Source organism: Pleurodeles waltl, chromosome 2_1 (assembly GCF_031143425.1).
Source record: "Pleurodeles waltl isolate 20211129_DDA chromosome 2_1, aPleWal1.hap1.20221129, whole genome shotgun sequence".
Lineage (NCBI taxonomy): Eukaryota > Metazoa > Chordata > Amphibia > Caudata > Salamandridae > Pleurodeles > Pleurodeles waltl.
Window position 1 is genome coordinate 608,408,985 of NC_090438.1, and position 27,205 is coordinate 608,436,189.

A 27,205-nucleotide genomic window follows, 5' to 3' on the forward strand; every position below is an offset into this window, starting at 1 on the left:
AGAATTTCTGCACTTGCATTTGTACACTGCTGTGTGCTTTCTGTCCTTTTAAAGGCAGGTCTGCCTTGCAGCCTGGCATTAAAATCAAATTCTTACCATTTGCATGACAGCCCCTATAAGTCCCTAGTAGATAATAGGGCAAGTGGGTACCAAAACCTAAAGGACCCTATTAGATAATAGAGCATGGAAGGTAGAGGCCCAGCGGATTTGCTGCCCTTTGTATATGGGCACTGCTGGAGAGTTTCTGTCATTTTTAAATGCAGCCTGACTATGCAGACTGCATTTAAATGGAAATGGTGTCTCAATTCGACGTTGGTGCTATGGGCACTTTAAAAGTGCTAATCTACATTATTTTCACATATTAGGTACCCCCAAGGTCCCCCGTAGGGGTCCAAGGGGTGGGGGGGTCATGTAACTATAAGCAGCGTCCTTATAAATGATGTTTTATAAACCCTGGTGAGGGAAAACTGCTCATTTTATTTCCCCCCATTGTAGATACGAGGCTCTATAGACTAACATTGCAATATTGTATTTGATTGTAAATACCTTTAGGAAATGTATTGAAATGTCATTCCAGGACTTAAAAGATTTTTGGGATAAATCCAGAAACGTGCCATTGGTGAATTTATGATAACTTGTACAGAAAAGAAGTTATGAATCTTTTCTTTCTGTAAGCCAAAATCCAGCCTTCTGCAGGTCGCCCCAATTGGTCAGTGCTAACAGCATTTACAATGCGGAAAATGCAATGAGATGCATTTACCGCGATGCCGTCACCACGCTTACTGGAACAACAACGCTCTTTTTCTCTGCCACGTATGTGCTGAACAACGCACTGGCGTGGTTAAGGCTGAGAAAAAGGGAGCCAGCACTGGGAGAGGACGCAGTCAGGTAAGTGGGGCTGGGGGTAGTTTTTAGGGTAGTTTTGTTTTTAGGACAGGGTGGGGTGGTCGGGTAACTTGGTTTTTAGGGGAGAGGGGTCGGGGTAATTTTGTTTTTAGGATGGGTGGGGGTGGGGGTTTTAAGGGGTGGGGGGCGGGCCGGGGTAATTTTGTATTTAGGGCAGGTGGAAGGGTTGGGTTTTTAGGGGTGGGGTGGGGGATTGGGGTAATTTAGTTTTTAGGGTTGGGGGTCAGGGTTATTTTGTATTTAGGCAGGCCGGGGGATGTCGTGTTTTTAGGGGTGGGGGCAGGGGTAATTTTGTTTTTAGGGGTGGGGTAGTTTTATTTTTGGGGGTGGGCTCGGTTGTTTCTAGGGCGGGTAGGGTCATTTGTTTTTAGGGCGGATGGGGGTTAGGGCAGGTTTTAGGGCTCAGGGTGGGTGGCGGTATTGGGGTAGTTTTTAGGGGCGGGTCTGGGTAGTTTTATTTTTTGGGCAGGTGGGGGGATCGAGGGAGATTTATTTTGTGGGTGGGGGGTCGGGGTAGTTGTATTTTTAGGGCGGGTGGGGGGGTTGGGGTAGTTGTGTTTATTGGGCTGGTTGGGGGGTAGCATGCGAAAACCACGCAATGCATTCCACACATGCCTTTACTAGCCATGCCTTTACAACATAAAATCGTTGTGAAGGCATGGATGGTAAAGGCATTTGTGGAAACAACGCAGTCGTTGTTCTGACCGCATTGTTCAGGCATGGTTCAGGCTCATGATGGAACAACGCATGCGTGGTTGGCGCATGTGCTGTTCCATCATACATCCATATTCACTAGTCCCTACAAATTTTGTGTCGGTCTTTGATTTAGGTCTATATACACACAACTTTCCTACATGTTGCAATCTAAGGCAAGGGATCCTTGATTTCCTGCTAATGAATGTTCTTCTTCTCTACCCCAGCTATGTAGTCCTACTCCTTTCTCCACCTTTTCTTTCATTGCTCTTCTTCTGTCTTGGACTTGTCCTATAAACACATTTTCTACTGGGGTGAGAATACAGGTCAGATTGAGTCTATGGGCATAGGCTTTACCAGATGTCAATGTAGGTTCAAAGAAACCTCCCACTGTGCCAATGTTTTTAGCTTTGGAAATGCTGCTCATATGTTTCATGATGGGCACAACTGAGAAAACCAAGTCGTAATTCGAGTAATAATACTGGAAATATGCTTGCTGATACAAAAGAGTCAGCAACAAACTACAGAAAATTCAAAAGTCAAAGGGATTCTATGATAAGTGATTCCCTCACTAACCAATTAAAGCAACTGGGTACAGACATAGCAGTCTTTAACCTCCATGTTTTTTACGGAACTCATACAATAGCTTATAATATGCATTTGTTGACAGTTCAACTCTGGAACCCTCTGCATGTAAATCTTTCTAATTAAACAAGGTCTTTTTATTTGCTATCGGGCCTGTGGAACTCGGGGCACTTGGGGATTTAACATTATCTGACTTAACCTTTGTGGGCAAACTCAATCCAATAAGCAACAACATGATCATTATAACTGTCACAACTAACACTCCTACACATAGGTGATTAAGCTTGCTACTTTTGTTTCTACTTGACTCCATGAATTTTCTAATTTCAGACAAAAAGTTGAAAAATGGAAAAAATACAAAAAGTAAAACTGCAAATAGTGGCACCAAAAATGTCAACTGTTTCTTCCGGTCCCTTTTTTTAGTTGTGAGCAAAGTGAGTAGCAGAAATGGCCTCTTCAGCAAAGTTCAATGTTAGTTGCAAACATCTTCTTGATCTAAAAAGTTCATCAAGTTTTCTCTAGCAAATGTTCAAAAAGCCTCTAAATATAAGTTCATATGTCTCTAATAAATGTGCAGTTAAAACATCACCAATCAACACATCCAGGATATAATGCCTCAGTTCATCAAGTGGCAATGTAATTTCAAAGTTCAATTCTGCCACAAGAACAAATTCAAGAATGTTCAACTGGATACGTATTGTTAAAGCAAAAGTTTGTAAATCCCTTCTCCCATTCATTTGCTGCAAAGTATGTCCATTCAGGTGCTACATACATCTGATTAGGAATTGTTTTTCTCTTTGATCTCCAAGCTACTGGTCTGTCAGTATCACTGTCACTCTGTGTCAGTTGGTCCTTCATCAGCATCTGAGGTTTTTGTAGCCAGCTGTTTCTGTCTTGACCCTGCTGTACCAACTACTGCTTAGACCTCAGTTGTGCTGTATCAGTCACTTGCACACCCCCAACAGCTTGACTTAACTGGTCCCTCTGACCTACTGTAACTGATTCTTCAGGGACTGGTGATGTATCATCAAGGGAACCTGGAACTTTGCAAGTATGACTTGCTTGTACCCAATTAGGGAGACCAGTACATTTCATAGCTGATGTAGACACAATCATGATCTAATGTGGCCCCTTCCATTACTGTTCTAGGCAAGACTTCCTCACAAGCTTCTTGACCATGACCCAGCTGCCTGGACACAGGTCATTGCAGAGCTCTTGCTGCGGCTGGGTAGGAGCTTCTCCAACCTGATGAGACACTGAACGAACCACGTCAGGTAGTCCGTTGCAATATTCCAGTACCCAGTCATCTGTGATGTTCTCAAGCGCATTTGCAGATACAGATGGCAATCTCATAGCATGCTCCATGATAATTTCACATGAGGACCCACCAGCTTTTCTGTTTGTAGTACTGCACAAATTCATCAGCACAAGAGACAATGCATCAGGCCATTTTAGAGAGGTGGAGGAACACACTTTCCCAATCTGGACTTCAAAGTTCCATTAACTTGCTCCACTTATCAGAACGTTTCATGCCTGTAACTGCAATGTAGTCTTCCTCAACTTGTAATGCAATACATAATAATTTCAGAACTTCTCTGTTGAAGTGTGTCCCTCGGTCTGACTCTATAGAAGTCGGTAAGCCAAACATCGAATAAGCCCTCTAAGTAACAGTTTACCTACTGTGAGACTGTCATTTTGCCTAGGAAGGTAAGCCTCAACCTAACAAGAGAAAATGCAAACAATGACTTATATGTACCTCAGTCCATTGCACACAGGTAACTCAATAAAATTGAACTGCATCCTGTTGAAAGGTCCTCCTGATCTGCTAATGTGAATCAGTGTAACCGCTATACATTTACCTGTATTCATCTTCTGACATGTGACACACCTATGACACAAGACTTCTGCAATCTAAATCTGGGGTTAAACCAAGATAACTTGAATGTCCTAACCATTGGATCACAACCAATATGGGCCAGTCCATGGTAATGCCTAGCCATGGGTGGTAATAAACTATTAGGCCTCACAACTCCTCTATCAATTGAAACCCAAACATCATCTTCATCTCTTTTGACACATCTAGCTCTAACACAGCCTTTCCGTTCTTCCTCTGACACTTCTTCCTATAACCTCTTAACTTTTTCACAGGAATCTTTAGCAGTTGACAGAAGATTGTGACTCGTCTCATCATTGGGGCATTGGTGTATTCTCTATTAAAGGCAGCACAATTCAGGACACAGTATCTTGCCACCTCATCAGCGTAGTTGTTGCCAAGAGTTACGTAATCAGTGGCTTTGCGGTGTGCAGAGTACTGGACAACTCCAATTTGCGTGGGCAACAGTAATGGATTTAAAAGATTATACACTTTGGGGGTTATTACAACTTTGGAGGAGGTGTTAATCAGTCCCAAAAGTGACGGTAAAGTGACGGATATACCACCAGCCGTATTACAAGTTCCATAGGATATAATGGACTCGTAATACGGCTGGTGGTATATCCGTCACTTTACCGTCACTTTTGGGACGGATTAACACCTCCTCCAAAGTTGTAATAACCCCCTTTATGTCCATTCCTGATAGGCAATCCAGAAGAGGTCAGAAAGCCCTTCTGGGACCACAACTAACTGAAGTCATGAACGACGTTAAAGCCATACTGACTATCAGTAAAAATAGTCACCTTCCGCTGTTCAGAAACAGCTCTTGTAAGAGCAACTAATTCAGCTACTTGGGCAGAACATACTTCTTGAAACCAGGAGGCTTTGACTACACCTGAGACTGTCAGGATACCTTCATCGTCTCTTAAACAGGAGCCATCAACAAACATCACATCGGGGTAGGGGAATATCTTGAATGTCAGGTCTTGACTTGGTGCATAGTTCAGTGACATCTAGACAGTCATAACAATTTCATCAGTGCAATCATCATATACATTTTTATCATTCAAAAGAATGGGCATCAAATTTGGTGGATTCAAACTATTACAGCACTTGATTGACACATTCTGAGAGGTTAGTATAACCTGCCCATAAGGTGTAAGACATGCACTTGGTAGATGCTGAGTTTTTGTATGGGTTAGCAAAATTTCCACAGAGGGGGGAAAAAAACATTCAAAGGATGACCCAAAACAATACTTTCACACTGTTCTATGTGTATGCAGACTACAGCAATGGCTTTAAGACAACCAGGCAAAGCCGAAGCCACAGGCTCAAGAGTGGCAAATATATGCCACAGGTCTGTTGGCATTTTTATCTATTTGAGTCATAACTGAGAGAGTGCATCTCTCCTTCTTATAGCAGTACTAAGTAAAACATCTATTGTAATCAGGCATTCCCAGAGCAAGGGTACGACAGAGATTTGCAATCAGCAAGGGACGCCAGATTCGTTTTCATGATCTGGCTAAACAGGAAAGGGCTCTCAGTATACCCCTGTGGGACTCAGCGCCATACCAAAACACGACTGCCAAACTGAAACACAAAGAGAAACTGGCTCTCCTCCTGCAACTGTATGGAGAAGAATGCTTGGCACAAGTCAATCAAGGTGAATCACTCTGCTTCACAAGGAATTTGGAATAAAATCACTGTGGGGTTTTGGTACCACACAACAACAAAGAATGACTATTTCATTCACTTCAGCGCTGGGAGGCCTTCGGGTAGCCATGCGCTATATAAATCCACATAACATAATATAACATAACTTTATGAAGTCCTGGACCATGCAATATTTTTGTCTGGGCTTCCACAGTCCCATAATGGGAGAGTTACATGGACTTCACATTATTTCTGTTAGGATTCCCTGTTCTGTCAATGAATCGATCATGGGTGTAATTCCTGCAATTCTTTCAGGTGTCATGTTATATGGGGGAATTCTTGGGTACACAACATTCAGTTTCACAGTTATCTTTATAGTCTCAATTCCTTTAATAAGTCCTATCTCTTTCCTTAAAAAGTCCCAAACTTTAGGGGACACAGTATCTTTGAGGTCTTCAGGCAAATCATTAAAGATCAACCTTGGGTACGATGTGACTCTCGGGGTTTAGTTCACAATTTTAAATGCTGTTTCTTCATCATTCATGTAGATCTCAATTCTACGTGGTGTAGAACTAATGGAGCAATTTAACTTGCAAGTCAAGTCCAAGCAAACTCAGAGGACTTGAATCACACACCACAAATTGGTGCTCATTCTTCTATTTTTACTGCAACAGATTCTGTTACTGGGTTGGACAACTGCTTTTTCACACCTCCTACAACAATAATTCTCTTTCCTGAAAGTGTCAAATTTGGTACTTCTGTTGTTCTGACAGTAGAGTGAGTGGCACCTGTGTCTACTAGAAATGGAACATGGTTACCATTTACATCACCATCCATATATGGACCACACTGATTCACTTCTAGGGAAGCACCTGGTAAGCATTTGTTTTTCTCTTTTGGGCATCTTAATTGAAAAATGTCTGAAAAACCATCACTCAAATCAATTAAAGGAAACTGTGATGCCAACTGATTCACATCTCTGATATAAATTCTGTCGGGAAACATTTGTCTGTTGCTGGGCCATTGAGCTTGTGGAACTTGCATCTGCTGTCTCTGGACACTTCTGGCAGACTTAACCCTAGCTCTGAAGGCATTAAATGCATCAATTGTATGGAACTTGTTAGAAATTGGGTCTCTAGTTGGCAGAGGTATGCACCTTGTCCAAGTAGGGACCACAATCCTAGTCAGGGTAAGTCACAAGACAACCTACATTGTCTTTTATTCACCCTTGGGTAGCTTGGCACAGAGCAGTCAGGCTTAACTTTAGAAGGCAATGTGTAAAGTATTTGTGCAATAACTAAGACAGTGACGTAGTGAAAACACCACAAAAGGTACTCCACACCAGTTTAGGAAAATTGATAATATTTATCTGAATAATATAAGATCCAGATGACAAAAGTCCAATATGCACATGTCAAGATACACTTTTTAAAGGTTTAAATGAGTCAATCCACAAAAATCAGTTGTTGTATCCTTTTAAAACAAAGTACTTGGGATGTGTCCAAAAAAACAATGCAGAGGGGCTGCAGAGGAGGAGATGCGTTGGAAAATAAAGCGATGCGTCTGTTTTTTCGACGTGGCAGAGGTGATGCTTTGATTATTTCCATGCGACAAGGTGATGTGTCGATTTCCAGGAGCTCAGCCTTTGTTCCTCACTGCGATGCGGGGATATTTTGACGCGCAGAGACCATGCGTGAAAAATCCAGAGTGCGTTGAGAAGAGGCAACAGGTGCTGCAGGAAATGTGGTGATTTTTTAGCCATGTACTCCATCAATCAGGCAGGCATTGCGTCAAACTTTGCAGGCATTGCATATATTTTCTGACGCACTGGATTTTATTCTCTCTGGTGAAGTCTTTGATAGCCCTGAGACCTCAGAACAGGAGGCAAGCTTAATCCAAGCCTTGGAGAGCACTTGTGGAGGAAGGCAGAGTCCTTCCAGCAGAGTCAGGGGTCAGGCAGGCAGCAGGGCAACAAGCAGGCCAGCAGTCCTTCCAACAAAGCAGTCCAGATGAGTCCTTAGGGAAGCCAGGCAGTCCCTCTGACAGAGTCCAGTTGTAGGTCCTGAAGTGTCTGATTTGGTGGGGTCACAAACCCATCATAGATACCCAAATGTGCCTTTGAAGTGGAGGAAACAGAATGAGCCCAGAGGTGCCCTCCCAAGCCCCCAGGGATACCCCCTGCCACCCTTGCCCACCCCAGGAGGACACCCAAGGATGGAGGGACCCATCCCAGGGAAGAAAAGGTAAGTTGTGGTAAGTATTTTATTTTTATTTTTTTTTTGGCATAGGGGGGCCTGATTTGTGCCCCCCTACATGCCACTATGCCCAATGACCATGCCCAAGGGACAGAAGTCCCCTGGGCATGGCCATTGGGCAAGGGGGCATGACTCCTGTCTTTGCTAAGACAGGAGTCATATTAATGGCGTCTGGGTGCCCAAAAAAAATGGCGCAAATCGGGTTAAGACGATTTTTTTGCCTCAGCCTGACTTGCCCCATTTTTGGACACCCAAACGCCATTTTTCCCTACGCCGGCGCTGCCTGGTGTACGTGTTTTTTTTTCTCGCACACCAGGCAGCGCCGGTCGGCTAACGCCGGCTAACACCATTCAATAAATACGGCGCCCGCATGGCGCTTCAGAATGGCGTTAGCCAGCGCTAATTTTTTTGGCGCAAAACTGCGTTAGCGCAGTTTTGCATCAAAAATTATAAATATGGGCCTAGGTCCCTTAACGCCTGCCCTGACCCAGGAGCTAAAATCCGGAGCAAATGCGGGTTTTTTAGTCCCGCCCACTCCCGGGCATCATTTTTGCCCGGGAGTATAAATACGACGCATATGCATCGCAGTCATTTTTTAAGACGGGAACGCCTACCTTGCATATCATTAACGCAAGGAAGGGGTTCACTCAAAAAAATGACGCTAACTCCATGAACTTTGGCGCTAGACGCGTCTAACGCCAAAGTATAAATATGGAGTTAGTTTTGCGTCGAATTTGCGTAAAAAAAAACGACGCAAATTCGGCGCAAACGGAGTATAAATATGCCCCCCAATACTTCAGATATGTGCAAGCTACCCATCATGTTAGGGAAAGAATTGTTTGATTGTAAAAAGTTGGTGAATGCACAGGGTGTTCCCTGGCTGCCCACCGATATATGTCACTACTACAAGTGACTAGGGCTAGGAGACCATTTAGAAATCCTTTTGCAGCAGCAGAGAGCAGAAGACTGCCTCTGCAGGCCTGGATTTCAGCATAATTGGAGTCTGATAGTGATTAACAGGGTGAGTGAAGGTATATACTTGCAGACTGTGGCTCGACTGCAGAGACTGCCGCTGCAGACTGCAGACCCCAGACAGTGTGTTCTCATCCACGAGGAGCGTACCTTGGCCCCCTCCAGGTGTATGAAAAGCTGCAAGGGAACTTCAGGCATAGATGGGGAGCATTAGGTTTAGCCAAGCTACTGGATGTCAGTACCTTGTAGAGAACTGCCTCCATCACCACTGGTAAGTGTAATGAGGTGGGCATGGATCCTAGTCGCTGCACGGAAAGGAAATCTGGAAGACACAGTGAGTAACAAATCTTTGGGGGCTAAGTAAAAGCTAAGTACTAAGACCAGCGCCAAACCTTTCACATGGATAGTATTAGGCCCTACAAGTTTCTACAACTAGTTGATTCAAGTGTCAAAGGGCCAGGGGCCATATGTACGAACACATTTTCCCATAGACACAGAATGGGTAAAAACCTTTCATACATCTGGCCCCAGATGTATTGAAATATAATTTTGCATTTCCTAAATAGCGACTTCATAGAAATCGCTATTTAGGAAATGCAAAATACTATGTACCAAGAAACTTATTTCCTAATAGTGATTCCTACAAAGTGGGAATCAATATTAGGAAATTTGCAAATAAGAAGTCCCATGCCATTTGTGTCAATGGGCCGGTTTTGGAAATCGGTATTTGGGAAATGCGAAACCAAGGATGGCTATGGGCAAAAGGTCCCCTGAAATGCACCCCAAAAATAGTGATGCACATGTAGAGCACACATATGCCCAATGGAAATGTGTGTGTGCTCTATTGCACTTTAAAAAAGCATTTTGGGATGCTTTTTAATAAATTACACATGGTTACCATCCACTTAAAGACGATGGTAAATGCATTTCCTAAATGCCCAATTCGCACTTAGGAAATGCTTTGTACATCTGAATAGGAATCGCAAATAGGTAGTACCTATTTGCGATATCCTATTCTGAGCATCACAAATTGTGATTTCTACTGGGTAGAAATTGTAATGTGTGATTCCCTAAAAGATGTTGTACATCAGACAAGCCCATTTTGCATTTTGTAACCGCCCAAACTAGTCATTTGAACCGTTAAAATGCAAACTGGCTTTGTACATCTGGTCTTAGATGCCTTTAGAGTTCTGACAGTTTTTATAGAGTAGCAGATAGGAGTGCCAGAGGAAAACGTCTGTGCCAAATGATCAAGGATGTCTCTCACAAGCTGTGCCAGCATTCCATAGCCTTAGATGAGGGTGTCTTCCCAGGAATAGTGGATGTCATAAGTTTAGTTGGCATCACTTGGGACCCTCATGTTGGCAGCAGTACTGAGAGGCCATTTTCCACTTGTCCAATGGTGAAGCCACAATGGGTGTACATTATTGGAGAGGGCTATGTGTTTCCAATGCGATTTAGGACTGTTCCACAAAGCCTGAGAGTGAATAATACTCTCACATTGAATCCACTTTTCAAGCTATAGTGGTTATTGCTTATACAATGACATGTAGTGCTCAGTGGAGACAGAGTGAGCATTGTGACCTATTGCCCGCGCTGTTCAGGGACATGCATTCTGCAGCCAAAATTGTTTATAGATTTTGTAACACAAGCCTGCCATTAATGATGCATCTTCCATGACCATAATACTAAATGGCATGAGATGCCATATTGTCTCATTTTATGAGACAATGTTTTTAATACTTCGAATCAGTTCCATCTGGTGTCTGAAAAAAACATACCTGTCCAGTTGGCCCTGCATCAAGAGTCTTGACCCATGCCCAGAAAAAAAACCAGGTTTTTTTTCCCTGTTCAGCGGTGCTTGACTTTGCAGTTTCTGACCTGTTCAGCGGTGCTTTGCCCTGTTCAACGGTCTTCACCATGGCGGTCTTTTCCCTGTTCAGCGGTGCTTGACTTTGCTGTCTGACTTGTGCATTGGTGTGTGGCATGAAGGTCCCTCATTGCCCAGCGGGGCTGTGGCTGCCGGGGCCCTCCAGGGCACTGACGCTGGCGGTGCTCTCCGGACCAGTGACTACAGTGCTGCCCTCCAGGGCACTGACGCTGGCGGTGCTCTCCTGACCAGTGACGATTATGCTGCCCTCCTGGGCAATGACTCCGGCGGTGGTCTCCTGAACAGTGATGATTGTGCTGCCCTCCTGGACAATGACTCCGGCGGTGGTCTCCTGACCAGTGACAATTGTGCTGCCTCCTGGGCAATTACTCCGGCGGTGGTCTCCTGACCAGTGACGATAGTGCTAGCGGTGGCGTCCCGGCCGCCGGGGAGGATGGCGCCCTTCTCCGCCGTGCTGCTCTTCCCAGACTGTGCAGACTTCTTCTGGCCCTTGACCACCTTTGGAGGAGTCACAGCTGACTCGGCACTCCCCCTGGGACCCTTGTGAGCAGTTTTGCCGCCAGAAGTCTTCACCCTGTCCCGTCGGCCACTTTCCAACTTAAGGTGCTTTACAGGAGGTGGACTGGCAGTGCTTTGGCTCTGTGTCACACTGGCTGCCCTGGTGGCCGGTGCACTCCACACACCTTTAACACGCACCACTGGTACCGGACTTTTTTGGGCTGAGGTGCTACTACGGGACCTATGAATTGGAGGGGTGGGGGTGGTGGCAAAGAGGTCAACGTTGCTGAAGAAGAGTTGCTGACGAAGACTGGGATGGGCAGCTGAAGGGGGTCTGGGAGTGGAGGAAGAGGAGGTGGTTGTAGGAGGTGTAACTTTAGGTGATTTGGGTGCAGGTGCAGGTACTGGAGGCTGTCGTGAGGTGGGTGGATGTTGGGTGTGTGGGTGCCCGCGTTTGTGTACTTTGGGAGGGGGCGTCACAGACACAGTGGGAGTGGACACAGGGGACGTGTATATGGTTGTGGGGGTGGTGAGTGCAGGTGAACGGGGTGTGGTGCTGGGTGTTCTGGTGAGAGTCCTAGTGCCTGTAGATGTAGTGCATGCAGGTGAGAGTGTAGCCGACACTGGGAGGGAGGAGGGAGATGACGAGGAGGGGGACACTGGAGGCAGTGGATGTTGTTGTGTCTGTATGTGGGTGATGCTTGTTTGAGTGCCTGTGGGTTGTGTGGTGCTTATGTTTGCCTGAGCTACTTTTGTGTGTTGAGGTGTATGCATGCTTGTCTGATGGTGTGCTTGGGATAGGCTGGGGTACAGGGGACTGGGTCTGGGTGGAGGAAGTTGGAGGGGGGAAGCTAAACACAGAGACAATGGCTGCCATCAGTGCTGAGGCCAGAGATTGCAGGGTTCGATGAAGGGCAGCCTGACCAGAATGAATGCCCTCCAGGAATGCATTACCGTGTTGCAACTCCCTTTCTACACCCTGGATGGCAGTCACAATGGTAGACTGCCCAACAGTGAGTGACCTGAGGAGGTCAATGGCCTCCTCACTGAGGGCAGCAGGGGTGACAGGAGCAGGGGCTGAGGTGCCTGGGGCGAAGGTGATGCCCACCCTCCTGGGTGAGCGGGCACGGGGCGAAGGCTGAGGGGCTGCTGGGAGGGCGGTGCTGGTACGGGAGGTGGCGGCTGTACCTGTAGAAGTGGGGGGCACAGATGGTGCCGCCACCACAAGGGAGCTCCCATCTGCGGACGAGTCTGTGTCGCTGTTTGGTGATCCGGTGACCGAAGTGAAGCTCCCCTCGCCCTCCGTCACACTGGTGTATCCAGAACCTGTGGTGTGGCCCTCCATGGCCATGTGGGATGCAGCTCCCTCGTGCTCCGGTGCCACTGTACCTCCGCCTGATGATGCTGATGCACACAATAACAGGGAGAGCACAAAAAGGGGTTGGGGACGACAGAAGAAAGACAAGTTGAGTGCATGGCTTACCGCTACCATTGGCGGACAATACAGACACAGCAGCCCCCTGCACTACGCCGTGCTCTTGGCCTCTACAGATGCAATTCCTGGGATCTGGCCTACATGGCTATGGTGGTCATCTGCACACATAGATGGCACAGGAGCATGTATACCTGTACTTGGCACTCTACAGAGGTGGGGTGGAGTGGCACATGGCCTGCATTACGGAGGGGCCTAGCCTACGGAAGTCGCCCTGGCCTAGGGAAACCTACAGCCCTCCTCCCCCACCCAGACCGCTCCACTGCGCGCAAAGTCCGCAGAATGAGAGTGTACTCACCCTCTTTTGTCTGCTGTGATGCCCTCAAGCGCCCATCCAACTCAGGGTAGGCCACCGCCAGGATCCGGAACATCAGGGGGGTCATGGTGCGACGGGCACCCCTCCCACGTTGGGAGGCCATCCCCAGCTGAGCCTCCGCCGTCTTCTTGCTCCTGCGGCGAATGTCCTCCCATCTTTTCCGGCAGTGGGTGCCCCGTCTCTGGTGGACCCCAGGGTCCGGACGTCCTTGGCGATGGCACGCCAAATGTCCTTCTTCTGGTGGGCACTGACCTACATGACATGTACAGGGGAAGAAGAGAGGTCATTAACAACAGCACCGTCGAAGTGGGTGGCCCCCATCCCTGCCCTTGCCATGTGGCACATGCATTCACAGTCCTTCATGTTCCCTGAACTCTGCCCCCTTCCTGCTGACATCCAGGCCTCTCCACCCAGGCATAGCCCATACAACGTGCTCCCTGTGTACTTACCTGTTGGTCTGGAGGACTGTAGAGTAGCGTGTACTGGGGGAGGACCCCGTCCACGAGCTTCTCCAACTCCTGAGCAGTGAAGGCAGGGGCCCTTTCCCTAGACGCAGCACCCATTGTCTCTTCCAGACCGAGGTCACAGCAGCACTTGCAGTGTAGGTCCTCTCCTGTCGAAGATCAGGTATCGAGTGATTCAACAGATAGAAAATGGCAGTGACGTCCGCGGCGGTGTGTATCATCACCGCCGGCGCACTTCATCATTGGCTCCTGGGACTCATAGGGTCCAATGTTAACCAATGCAGCATTGCGCCGCGGTCTATGACCGCCTACAGCGACGGTGTACAACGCCAGCGCAGATACCTCACATCCCATTGTCCCACTTTAGATGTCAGGCAGTCGCCATTTCAGGGGCCCACATGGCTTCATTTAGTACTGCGTCACACATACCTAGGCCTACACTCAACACACATACAGGAAGAGTTTTGTATTTGGTGTCGTGTTCTGTGTAGCTGTGGGTACATACCTGGGAATTTGTTGACTCTGTGGTCGCTGTTGTCCTTCCTAGGCACCGTCAGCTGGGACATGTGAGGAGATGGCAGAATCCTCTGGTGTACCGACAGCTGGTGGACCTGTTGACAATGGAGGAGCGACATGTAATCATCACCTACAGGTTTGACCGGGCCACAATCCAGGAACTGTGTACCCAGTTGGAGCCAGACCTGATGTCACCAATCCGCCATCCCACAGGAATCCCCCCTGAAGTGCAGGTGCTATCAGTGCTCCATTTCCTTGCAAGTGGGTAATTTCAAACAACAGTGGCCATGGCATCAGGGATGTCCCAGCCTATGTTTTCCAACGTGTTGTCCAGAGTGTTGTCTGCCCTGCTGAAACATGCAAGGAGCTACATCGTTTTCCCTCAGGTGGAGGATTTGGCTACAGTGAAAGGTGACTTCTATGCCCCTGGACATATCCCCAACATCATAGGTGCTATTGATGGAACCCATGTAGCTCTGGTCCCCCCCGCAGGAGTGAACAGGTGTACAGGAACCGGAAGAGTTATCATCCGATGAATGTACAGATGGTATGTTTGGCAGACCAGTGCATCTCCCAGGTTAATGCTATGTTCCCTGGCTCAGTGCATGACGCCTACATCCTGCGGAGTAGCAGCATCCCGTATGTGATGGGTCAACTCCAGAGGCACCGTGTGTGGCTATTAGGGGACTCTGGTTACCCCAACCTGTCCTGGCTATTGACCCCAGTGAGGAATCCCAGGACCAGGGCAGAGGAACGCTACAATGAGGCCGATGGGCAGACTAGGAGGGTGACTGAACGCACCTTCGGCCTCCTGAAGGCCAGGTTCAGGTGCCTCCATATGACAGGTGGTTCCCTATTCTACTCACCAAGGAAGGTGTGCCAGATCATCATCGCCTGCTCGATGCTTCACAATCTTGCTTTGCGACGCCAGGTGCCTTTTCTGCAGGAGGATGGTCCAGATGGCGGTGTTGTGGCAGCTGTGGCGCCTGTGGAGCCTGTGGACAGTGATGAGGAGGAAGCTGAGGAAGAAGACATAGACAACAGGGAGTCAGTCATACAGCAATATTTCCAGTGACACACAGGTGAGAATATTTGTTTTACTATTACATTCACTTTCACACTTCTACCTCTATCCTGTCTGTCATTTAGTAGCAGTATATGGTAACTGAGTTGTACCTTTCCATTACGGTTTCACAGGTGTGGTTACCAACGTGTGTCATCTGCTTGTATCCTTCATGGACTTGTGATGTGTGACATAGGTATGTTGACATTACAATTGAAAATTAATTTTGACACTGTCATTGATAATACAAATTTACCAAATCACAGACTGACTCCAGATTGTTTTGTGCTTCAAGGGTGTTTATTTAAGTGCTCAAAAATGGAGGGGGGTTGTAAAATGGTGATGGGTGATGGTGGAGGAATGTCCATGGCAGAGTCCAGTCTATTCGTCTCACAGGTGCTTTGCCCATATGGGCATAGGAAGTGGAGCTGGGGCAGTTCCAATATGGACAGGGTTACAAAGTGGGACAGTGGGAGGACAATCAGGGTGGTCTCATTTCCTGGCGGGGGTCTTGCCATCTTGCTCTGTCCTGTTCCTGGATCTCAGGGACTGCTTGCAGGGTGGTTGTCCGTCTGCAGGGGGTGGGGTGCTGGTGTGCTGGTCCTGTGGCGGGGCGTCCCGTCCACTAGCGCCGGCGGAGGTGGTGGGCAGTTCATCGTCCATGCTAGTGTCAGGGGCCCCTTGGAGTGCCACGGTGTCCCTCATGGTCTTTTGTATGTCCTTCAGCCCCCCTACGATGGTTCCCAGGGCGGAACTGATGGTTCTGAGCTCCTCCCTGAACCCCAAATACTGCTCCTCCTGCAGGCGCTGGGTCTCCTGAAACTTGGCCAGGACCGTCGCCATCGTCTCCTGGGAGTGGTGGTATGCTCCCTTGATGGAGGAGAGGGCCTCGTGGAGAGTGGGTTCCCTTGGCCTGTCCGCCCCCTGTCACACAGCAGCCCTCCCAGTTCCCCTGTGTTCCTGTGCCTCCGTCTCCTGGACCGTGTGCCCACTACCACTGCCCCCAGGTCCCTGTTGTTGTTGGGGTGGTGGGTTATCCTGGGTTCCCTGTAGTGGTGGACACACCGCTGATTGACGTGTCCTGGGTACGGAGGTATGGGCCCGCTGGGTGGGTGCTGTGCTGGTGTTACCAGAGGGTGGAAGGTCAGTGTTGGGCTGTGCCTGTGCAAGGGGAACCGACTGTCCCGAGGCCCACGATGGTCCAGGCTGGTCATCTGGATCCAGTTGGCCAGAGCTGCTGTCGTCACTGTGGGCCTCTTCTGTGGGTGGAGTGGAGATGTCTGGACCCTCCTGTGTGGTGACGTTCCGTAGTGCTCCTGCAGGGGTATAAGAGCAGGATTATTGCATGTGTGTGTGTCATGGTGTGCAATGGGTGGGTGTGCATATACCCCAGTGCAAGCATTCCTGTGTGGGGGTTTGTGTGATGATGGTTTAGGGGGTTGTTATGGGTATGTGTAGTGAGCATGCTTTAGTGAGGGGTGACCATGCTTACTTGTGTCATGCAGGGCTTGGTGTTCGGATGGATGGTTTGTGTTATTAGTACATTAGTGAGGAGTTGTAGTGATAGGGGTGGGGGTGTGTGATAGCATGCAGGTAGGGTGGGGGATATGATAGTTAAGATTTGACTTACCAGTGTCCATTCCTCCACCGACTCCTCCGAGGCCCTCTGGATGCATGATGGTCAAGACTTGCTCCTCCCATGTTGTTAGTTGTGGGGGAGGAGGTGGGGGTCCGCCGCCAGTCCGCTGTACCGCGATGTTGTGCCTGGAGACCACTGAACGCACCTTCCCCCGTAGGTCGTTCCACCTCTTCCTGATGTCCTCCCGATTTCTTGGATGCTGTCCCACAGCGTTGACCCTGTCCACGATTCTGCGCCATAGCTCCATCTTCCTGGCTATGGAGGTGTGCTGCACCTGTGAGCCAAATAGCTGTGGCTCTACCCGTAGGATTTCCTCCACCATGAACCTGAGCTCCTCCTCGGAAAACCTGGGGTGTCTTTGGCGTGACATGGGGTGGTGTGGGTGATGTGTCGGTGGTGTATGTGTTGATGTGTGTGGTGATGTGTAGTGGTGTGTGGTGTTTTGTGCATGGAATGTTGTATGGGTGATGGTGTTGTGTGCCTCTGTGTGGTGAGGTTGTCTATGCTGTGCAGTCTCTCTGGCCTTCGTCTTCAGTTTTTGGTCGTAGGGGTTTGTGGGTGATGTGGGTGTGTGTTTTATATTGTGTTGGGTGTGTGGGAGTGGTGTGTGTATGTGTATCAGGTGTGTGTATTTGGAATTGTCCAATGTGGCGGTGTTTTGGAGATGTGTGTGTATTTTGAGCGCGGCGGTGTGTACCGCCAATGGAATACCACGGTTGAAAGATCGCAGCGTGGATTCGTGGGTCGTGATAGCATGGGCGTGTTTCTGTTGGCGTGACGGTGGAGGAATTGTTTTCGCCAGTTTAACACTGACCTTTGGTGTGGCGGAGTTGTGTGGGTGTCTGAATTTCGGCAGATTCCGAGATGTGTATCATAATAGCTGTGGCGGAATTCCGCGGCCGCGGCGGTGTATTGGCGGTCTTCTGCACGGCTGTAAGCAGCTTTTACCGCCAATGTTGTAATGACCCCCAATGTCTTTTTATCTCAAAGGAAAGGCATCTGCGGTTACAAACTCACTTAAATTATGAATAAATATGTTCCCCCCAGTGGAATGTTCTGTGGTTTGGGCGGGCTTGACAATTAATATACGACAAGTACGAAGTGGCTCGGGTGATTGAGTGAAAGCTACCGTGGGGCACAAGGCCACCCCTATAAATCTCACAGCACACCACATCGGGGTAGCACCAAATGGTGTTAGAGAGTGGATGTGTGTTTATTCCACCTGGAATAACCCAGTATTAGCACACGCTCAATATTACATTTCTCCCAAAAACACAGAACGTCATCAACACCCCTCCTCCCCCCGCCCCCTTCACTCAACACAACATGTCAATCACTGGTCAAAGTCTCTGTATTACTGAGATGGGATAGGTTCTGCTTTCAGGTTGTACAGGGGATGATTGCTTTTCAACCCAGATGACATAAGATCCACCTCAGCAGCAAGAACCACCACAGTCTACTTGATGCTCGCCCCACTGCATGTGAGCTCCACCTGGTTACCTCCACTAGCTTGGATTTCCTCACTACATTAGAGGAGAAAGGATCCTGCTGACATCGAATAGTCATTGTCATTGTCCCAGATCCTTTTTGTTCAAAAAGATATGTTTCAGGTGATGTCTCAATCACGTCTCTGCCTCCTATTTGGACTAGCATCAAGGGAGCCAGCTCGAACAGTAGGTGAAACTTGCTGCCATGAATGCAGTCTCCAGCCAACACCTGGTCCTCCACCTGCAAATCCTTCACCTTTGCTTGGTGATGCTAAATGATGGTGGTGTTCCTACTCTTTCTGTGTTGGAGTGTGAATTCATCATTGGACTGGGCTAGAGTCCAAACAGGATAATGTGGAATGGCATCCACCACCCCTCGGACAAGACATGCTTGGTTTACAGCCTGACCAGTGGTCACATGGAGGAGCATAGGATGGAATGGATCAATAGGAATGGATTCAATATTCTGACCATTTGCTTGTGCTATTCCGATCACCTTAACTGGATTTGCATGAATTGTTCAACCTCTTTGTTGGCCTGGGCCACTGGGCAATTATCTTCCTATACTCAGTCACTTCCTGCCACTGGAGCATGTGCCTATTGTCAGTCTTGATTTCTCACACCAAGCCATAACTATTACCTTCTCGAGTTTGGGAATCACCTTGATGGCAGCTGCAGTGAGCACAATCTTGATCACAAAGTACCCGAATACATCACCTACCACCACTAGCATATACTGGCCATCTGGCAAACTCACTGAGTTAGTACTAGCCCTGACCCATGGTGATATTGGGAAGTCCTCAGTAATAACAGGTGCTGGCGGAACTGGGTTCATGGTGACTTGGTGCATCTCACACTTCCTAACCACCTGATCCACCAACTTATTCTGCTGGGGAAATCACACCTTGATGTGGATCCGGTTTTTCATTTTAACCATTTCTTGGTGACTCCTGTGGGCAATGTGAACTACATACATCACCAAGCTCTGTGGTATTATCAGTTTATGGCCCCTCACCAAGCACCCTTCTTCTTATGCCACCTGCTCTTGACGTCTATTGGACAGGGAGATTAGCATCTGTTGGACCTCTGGGGGCTATTCTTGACAGATTACTGTTTCTCACTAGACAGCTTCCAGTTCTAGCTGCAGACAATCATCTACCTCAAGGGCCGAAGTTATTTCCTCTTGTGAGATAAGATACAGAGGGATCTCTCTACTATTAGCCGTATACACCTTTCTGTCTCTTGGGCATTTGCTTCCTTTTCCCCTGTGGCTGATCAGGAATGGTGTGATAGATGACCCACCGGGTTGTGAGGCCTCAGTTTGTACGCCATAGAGAGAGTACTCCTACAGTTGCAGGATCCATATTTAGGGTTGAGCACGTAAGCGCTCTAGAGTCTGTTGTAATCTCTCTGTGGGCTTTTAACCACACCCACTCTTGCTATTCATTCTTTGTTGTGCTTGTCTTAAATGCTTCATTTTTTATTCGTGCATTTTGTGAAATGTCCCTCCTTTGTGTGCTGAGTTCCCTCCCCTAGCGTAATAACTAAGTGAACATTCCTGAACATTTTTATTGGCCATCACACTATGTCACGCTTTCTCCTGTTACAGCGTGTGATGGCCCCTCCTTCAGTTTCGGTTTGCCTTACATCCCAGCTGTGATCCTTTCTAGACATTCAGGCAGGGAGCTACTAACTCTCAGGCTCATGGCGGCAGTGGTGCTTTGAATGGGCTTGCTTCTGTCAACTGTTTTACACTTCATTTTCAATTCATGTGGCAAGAAAAGTCCAGTTAGGAATTTACAACACCAATTTCTCTATCTCGAGCAAATGCAAGACCGGTTGCTTTGCAAATGGTTGTTCAATCTGGCGTCTTGCTGTGCAGCTGTTTTAATCTCCCCCTCATTCTCCTTTTATTGAGATGAAGAGTTTTTCAGGTTGCCATGAAGGGGTCTTCTGTTCACCATGATCAGTTGATGGTCCGCTATAGGGCTTAGTGTTGCACTACAGTGGAGGCTGTCACTCTTCCTTTCCCCACCTCCCTGTGCCTGGAGTGTTTCTTCTGCAGGCCACGATCACACCCATGAGCGATGTGGATGTTTCGGAGCACCATGTGGACAGACGAAGGACAGACACATCTCGGCAGCCTACAACGGCCGTGTTGATCACGCGGAGGCCAGGTAGTCGGGTGCCCCAGCACGTGGCTGATTCTTGTTGTGCCACTTGTCAGGTATCGGAGGTTCACTGGCGGCTCAAATACAGGATGCGTACCACCCTCATTGCCATTTATGTGGTGTAAGCAGGTTTGACAAGAAATATTTGACTAGCGCATATTCAGTACTTTAAATTGGCCGGTACCTTTTTTATTTTGAGAGGGAAAGTACCTGCAGTTCTCAAGAAAAACGTAATACTTTTAATTGGAGAGTACGACACTTCTCAGAAACTTCTACTTTTTCATTTCAAGCACTGGACATAGTGGCTTAGATGATCAATTGGGAGTGCCAGAAATGGCATGAGAGCCGACCTATTTATTATGCAGCACACACCATTAAGGTGGCACCGAATGGTGGTACTGAGTGGTAGTGCAGAGGTCCCACATGAAACCAACCCGTATTAGCACAAACGCAATACTTCAAGCAGAAAATTCTTAAAGTAAAGTCAACCTTATTTATATCAACCGGAGCAATTTTTATTTTAAAATGCCATTCACTTGATGTATATTACAATAATTCACAAGCAAACTTTTGGCTAAGGAAAACAATCATATTACATCATTGAAAGTTGATATCAAATCATCCCCAAAAGATAGCGTTCACATAACAAATAAGATGGTGTGAAAATCCATGAGAAATTCCAAATAAAGAAAACGTTGTTGCTTATGTCTATTTTCATTGTGCTCTTTTAAGTGATCCTGGTGATTTCTGAGGAATATATATGTGTTAATCTCTCGAGAGACGAAGCAGAGACACTCTCATGAATGCTCTAAGAATGGAAAGCAGCAAGAAGTGGTAGATATTTCCCATGTAGCCCTCAAGTGACACCGTGTGAAAATAGTGAACAATTGTTCACGCTGATCCTTGTCCAGGCAGGTATGCTCATCACAAGTATGTGAGGCATGTCCATCTTGACTTAAGGATGACTGGCAAAGCTTTGTTCAAGTAACAAAGAAATATTGTCCACTCGTGTCCTGGCCAGTCCACTTATTCATCGCCTGTCATTAGCACCACCAGCTGCGCTAGTTCGAATTCACCTGCTGCCTGCAATGGAACGCTTTCTTTCCCTTATTGCTTCCTCCAGACATGTAGTTATTAATTCCGATATGTGAGCATTTAGGTGCCTTCCTTCTGGTGGTATCAGTTGTGCCATCAGTTTGACCTTTTACAGATCTTATCATTTTTTAACAATCTCTGCTGTAACCTGACAGCATTTTTCACTCTTAACATTTGAAAGCAGCAGTGTACATACATAAAGATAACGGTCAGACGTTGTGTTGTATTTCACAGTAAAATTTATGTCGACTTCAACTAGAATGAATTTGATCTTTGATCTCTTACAGTTCGTGTTAGTGTACTGCAGAGATTTGTAGGGCATGGTGTAAGAGTCAGTGATCGACTAAATCCCCAATTTCTTCATTCCTTACAAATTTTGACACTAAAGGCCTGATGTAGATATTGGTGGACGAGTTACTCCGTCAAAACGGTGACGGGTATCCCGTCCGCCGAAATCTAAATCCCATAGCATGTAATGGGATTTAGATTTCTGCGGACAGGATATCTATCACCGTTGTGACTGAGTAACTTGTCCGCCAATATCTAAATCAGGCCCTAAATTTATTAGGAGCACCCTAACCTGAGAACAATAGGATCTGTACATTAGCAGCATGGATAGAAACAGCCAGCAGAAAAAAATCTAAGGCAGAACTGTGCAAGGACCTGACTTTGAATCTCCAAAAACAAAATAGTTTGCGAGGTTGCCAGCCCTTGAATCACACAAGAATTTGGCTGATTCATGTTCAACTGAATTTTGTTTATCTAGGCAGATTAGCAAAGATCAGGAAAGTCTCTCTGAACTAGGGTCCTCACTACAATTACCATTGGAAGAAGGCCTAATCATGACACCTTTGCTCCTTTATTGGAAACAAGCAGAGCTCACAATTACCAGCAATTATTCCACTTAGCCACAAACACTAAGCGCCAGATTCACAAAGAGCCTCTACAGTCATGGTGGAGGCTCCGCAGTTGTGGTGGAATCATCGCAGTGCAGTTTCTTACTGCGGAGATTCCGCCACGCGTGTGGAGCCTCCACCATGACTGCAGAGGCTCTTTGTGAATCGGGCTTCAAGTGTATTTAAACAGTGTTCTAATAGTTAATTCTACACATTACTAACCCATTAAGACGTTTACACCTGCTTGCAGCCTTTATCGTCCAATTTCTTAAACCCTTTTCCTTATTCTTGAATCCTTATAGGCTTACTTTTCAGTCTAGGTGCACTAAGCCCAGGCTACCTGCTGTTCCCTCTTTGATGATATCTTTCCCTGTACTTCTTTACTCCTAAATTTCCCAGATCTTCCCGTTTCATGCCTAACGCTCTTGCTACACTCACTTCCAGTTACAAGCAATACAAACTTAATATGTACACTATCCTCACTGCTTCCAAACACAACCATCTCTTTTGTACCAGCGTGGGCGGTGGGCTCATCGCTGTACCGAGGAACTGAAAAATTACTCAGGCACATGCTAAACATTGTGATGCTGTGGCAGCCAAACATTGATGGAATAACTGAATGTCATACGTAATGCATCTAGCGTTTCATCACTCCATGGCGGTTTCCTCCACTCTGTGCGGGTCCCACTTTGTTATTCCAAATTGGGAGAAATTAAGGGGCACTTAAATTTGAGAGGTTTGCATCATGCTTGCACCACGCAACATGCTTATGCATGATGCAAAAGTTGTCATTTTATTGAAGCTACGGACAGTCACTTTGCATGGCTTTGAGTGGCTCTAAAAACATGGAGTAAGGCAACGCAGCACAAATCGATTCATTGCCTTACTCTGCCCTGGCAAGACTTTCAATGGGAATTGCATAAGTGTTCCCACAAAACTCCCATGGATTTTAATGCATTCCCAAATTTACAAGAACGTGTAAACCTAGGGATGCACCAAACCACAGGAGGCGTAACGGAGAGAAATATCTCTATTTCTCCTTGTTTCTTCCTCTTTCTATGTGTGCTGCATTCTGCAGCACACATAGGCAGAGGAATATGCCTCCCAGCAATGCTACACATTGGCCCTAGGCAGCCCATCGTGTGCCAGCACAGGGGGAAAGGACAGGAATGAATACATTACTTAACAGTAAACTTAATTTCCCCAATTAGGATCCTCCTTGTCCCGGACTATACACAGTGTGGGCACCATGCACCTGGATGGGCACTCTACACACTAGTCCAATTTCTGTTTCATATACTTTTAAAGGTTCCTCCTGCCTAGTGTTTATTTATTTTTAAACAGTTTATAGTTCTTGTCTAAGTGGACATATGAGTGCTCAATGCAAGTGCATGCCGCGCTCCCTGCTCATGTGAAGGGCTGCTGAGCTATTACCAGTGGTCTGCGAGCTGGCCATTCAGATGCTGGGTATCCTGGCAGCAGTCTAACCCCACAGTGAGTTCCTTTGGTGTAGTCAGCCATGGGAAAGGCAGCACACCATCTCTTCAAGCAACCAAGTCTTGTGAGAGTTGAAACTTTGTTGCTGGGTTACAGGTTAAATAGAAAATGGCTCCTAGCACTTCTTCCTGAATTTGGGTTAGAGCTCTTTTAGGTTTTATTATGGATGTTGGCTCTCAAGAGCGGTCTCAAGAACCTGCTGGGGCAAAGTGGCTCAGAAACATCTCAATATTCAGTCCATGGCAGAGGTCTTCAAACTGGGGGGCGGGCCTCCCTAGGGGGGCCTCAAGTGATCCCAGGGGGGGCGCCAAACTCTGGTCAAAAGAAATATTATACAGATAACATGCCTTTGTTTTAAGCAGAAGCATTTTATTGCAGTTTTAAAAAGGTAACAGTACTTAACTGCAATGTTTAAGTAGGTTTAGACATATTTAAACATTGCATCTTTATAAAACAATTGTGAAAAATTCTGAGGGGGGGGGCAATGGTTTTTATTTTTCAACTGGGAGGGGCGCGGCATTAAAAAGTTTGAAGACCACTGGTCCATGGGGAAGAATGATTTGTTACAGAACTCCAAATCTTGTGCCCTCACTGTGTTTAGACTGGGACAAAGAGGACCCATGAGAAGGTAATGTGGCCTTAAATATGGCACATTCCTGCTCTTTCCCAGTCACGGAGTGCAGCACAGCAAGGTGACTTACCAGCGTTGCACTGTGCCACTTTGCCATAAATAAGGCACTAAGGGGGTCATTCCGACCCCGGCGGGTGGCGGGCGCTGCCCGCCGGGCGGAAACCGCCCAAACACTGCACCGAGTTCAAATGACCGCGGCGGTGATCACAACTTTCCCGCTGGGCCGGCGGGCGATCTCAAGCAGATCGCCCGCCGGCCAAGCGGGAAAGCCCCAGCAAAGATGAAGCCGGCTCCGAATGGAGCCGGCGGATTTGCTGGGGTGCGACGGGTGCAGTGGCACCCATCGCGATTTTCAGTGTCTGCTTTGCAGACACTGAAAATCTTAATGGGGCCCCTGCAGTGCCCATGCCAGTGGCATGGGCACTGCAGGGGCCCACAGGGGCCCCACGACACCCGTTCCCGCCAGCCTCTTCCTGGCGGTGTAAACCGCCAGGAACAGGCTGGCGGGAAGGGGGTCGGAATCCCCATGGCGGCGCTGCATGCAGCGCCGCCATGGAGGATTCCCTGGGGCAGGGGAAAACCGTCAGGAAACCGCCGGTTCCCCTTTTCTGACCGCGGCTTTACCGCCGCGGTCAGAATTGCCCCGGAAGCACCGCCAGCCTGTTGGCGGTGCTTCCTCTGCCCTCTGCCCTGGCGGTTACAAACCGCCAGGGTCAGAATGAGGGCCTAAATGCCCGATTCGGAATTACAAGTGTTACAGGAAAACTAAATCATCAGGTTTTTCCATGCACATTTCTCTGGAAAGAAAGCCAACAAAACATCAGAGGGAAAAGAGGGTAAAATGAGTGCAAATGTGAGGGAAATGGTGCACAAACATTTGTGAACATTTCTTATCCCAGAGTGTGAAACTTAAAATACTGGGTAATACTGCATCCAGGATTCACTGCATCCTGCGGTATCAGCAGTAACTAGTGTGTCATTTATGCCGAGGAAGATCTGAGGACATCATAATGAGGTCCTATATTTCTGTCCACTCTGTGTTGAAGACGGAAATGTTTTTTTTGTTTTTTTTGTTCAAGGTTTCCTGATCTGCAGACCATTTTGAATACTAATTACCAATATATTTAGAGTCCCTCTTTCTGCATGTAACACTAACAAGTATCTTCTTTTTCTTTTAAGAAAATGCATTTTCGACCTCCAAAGACAACACAACAGCCTGCATCATGTCCGAAGCTGAAAAGAAAGCCATGGCTGTTGCAATGATCGTAATTTATGGAGTGGTACTTGTTGGGGGTGTGTGTGGAACAACTGTGATGTCTTTATATCTGCTCAGAACAAGCACCAGATCGGTGAACAGAACCATGGTGATCAACTTGCTTGTGGTGCACGCAATCTTCCTCCTGACTGTGCCGTTCCGCATCACCTTCTACATCAGAAACGAATGGACCTTCGGCCTAGATTTCTGCAAGATAGTTAGTGCCATGATACACGTGCACCAGTATCTCTCTCTGATATTCTATGTCACGACGCTGGTTAGCCGCAGTCTCACTTTCTTTAGGAAAAAGGACAAGGTGGAGTTCTATCGGAAGTTGCACGCAGTGGCTGCTAGTATGGCAGTGTGGGTACTGGTCATTGTTATCATTTTCCCTTTATTGCTCTCCCAATATGGCAAGTCTGTGACCCAAAAGACAAACCTGTGTTTTAATTTTGAAGTGGAATTAACAAACCCTAATGTGGCGATACTAAACTATTTTATTATATGTATCACGTTAACAGTTGTAACTGTGATATTGTGCGTACAAATATTTATCGTCGCCAAAGTTGTGAAACAATTTAAGGGCCAAACATTGGCACACCAAGAATTCTGGGCCCAGGTGAGGAGCTTATTTTTTATCTTGGGTATCGTTATTTGTTTTTTCCCAAATCACTTCTTTAAACTGTATTATCTTAGACACATTGGTGACTGCAGAGCCTCTTTTTACAATGAGTTGTTCTTGAGTTTTACTGCCCTTAGTTGCTTGGACTCGTTATCAGTAGTGCTAAGCTATTGCTGCAAGCATCATATAATGGGTTCCACAGTGATAAATAAACTTGCATGCTGTTAACAGACATGAATTGCACTGTTTCTTACATGAGCGTTCTTACTTGAGCTTAAACATATTCTTTTTGAGCCTTCTATCATAGGTTATTTTCTTACATGACAGAGTAACACAGGACCTCAAAACATGCATGTCAAAACACAATGAGCGCACACCCAACATCTTGAAATAAATGCCCAGATTTACTATCTTCATTATCGGATGCACATCTCCTAAATCTTGCTGATCTGCATGATGCATAGCCTCAAAAGGGAACCCATTGGTCGCCACTCCTGTTCACTGACATGTAGGTTCTGCCCCTGTGCGATGGCATCAGTTACTTTCTTTCCTCTCTGTTCGAAGAAAATCTAGAGCTAGCTCATTATTTTCCTAATCAGTTGACAAGTCCTTTTCTTAACAAATGTTTACAGTGAGTAACACCAATGTCACCTGCTAAAACCACAGGTTTCAAACCTTGTAGTGATTATCACAAACAGATGGCTGTGATGGATCGCCACCAGGCGTTCCTCTGAT

At 47.1% G+C, this 27,205-nt stretch overlaps 1 protein-coding gene across 3 annotated transcripts in view; it reads left to right on the forward strand.

Annotated features, from left to right (window-relative positions):
- GPR141 (G protein-coupled receptor 141) overlaps positions 1 to 26,702 on the forward strand; it is a 100,688-nt gene extending 73,986 nt beyond the window's left edge. For all 3 annotated transcript variants that reach the window (XM_069206438.1, XM_069206448.1, XM_069206456.1), the window contains one exon: positions 25,773 to 26,702. In XM_069206438.1, coding sequence (XP_069062539.1) covers positions 25,773 to 26,698 — 926 coding nt within the window. In that variant the 3' untranslated portion in view covers positions 26,699 to 26,702. The remainder of the gene's footprint in view (positions 1 to 25,772) is intronic.
- The last annotated feature ends 503 nt before the right edge of the window (positions 26,703 to 27,205 follow it).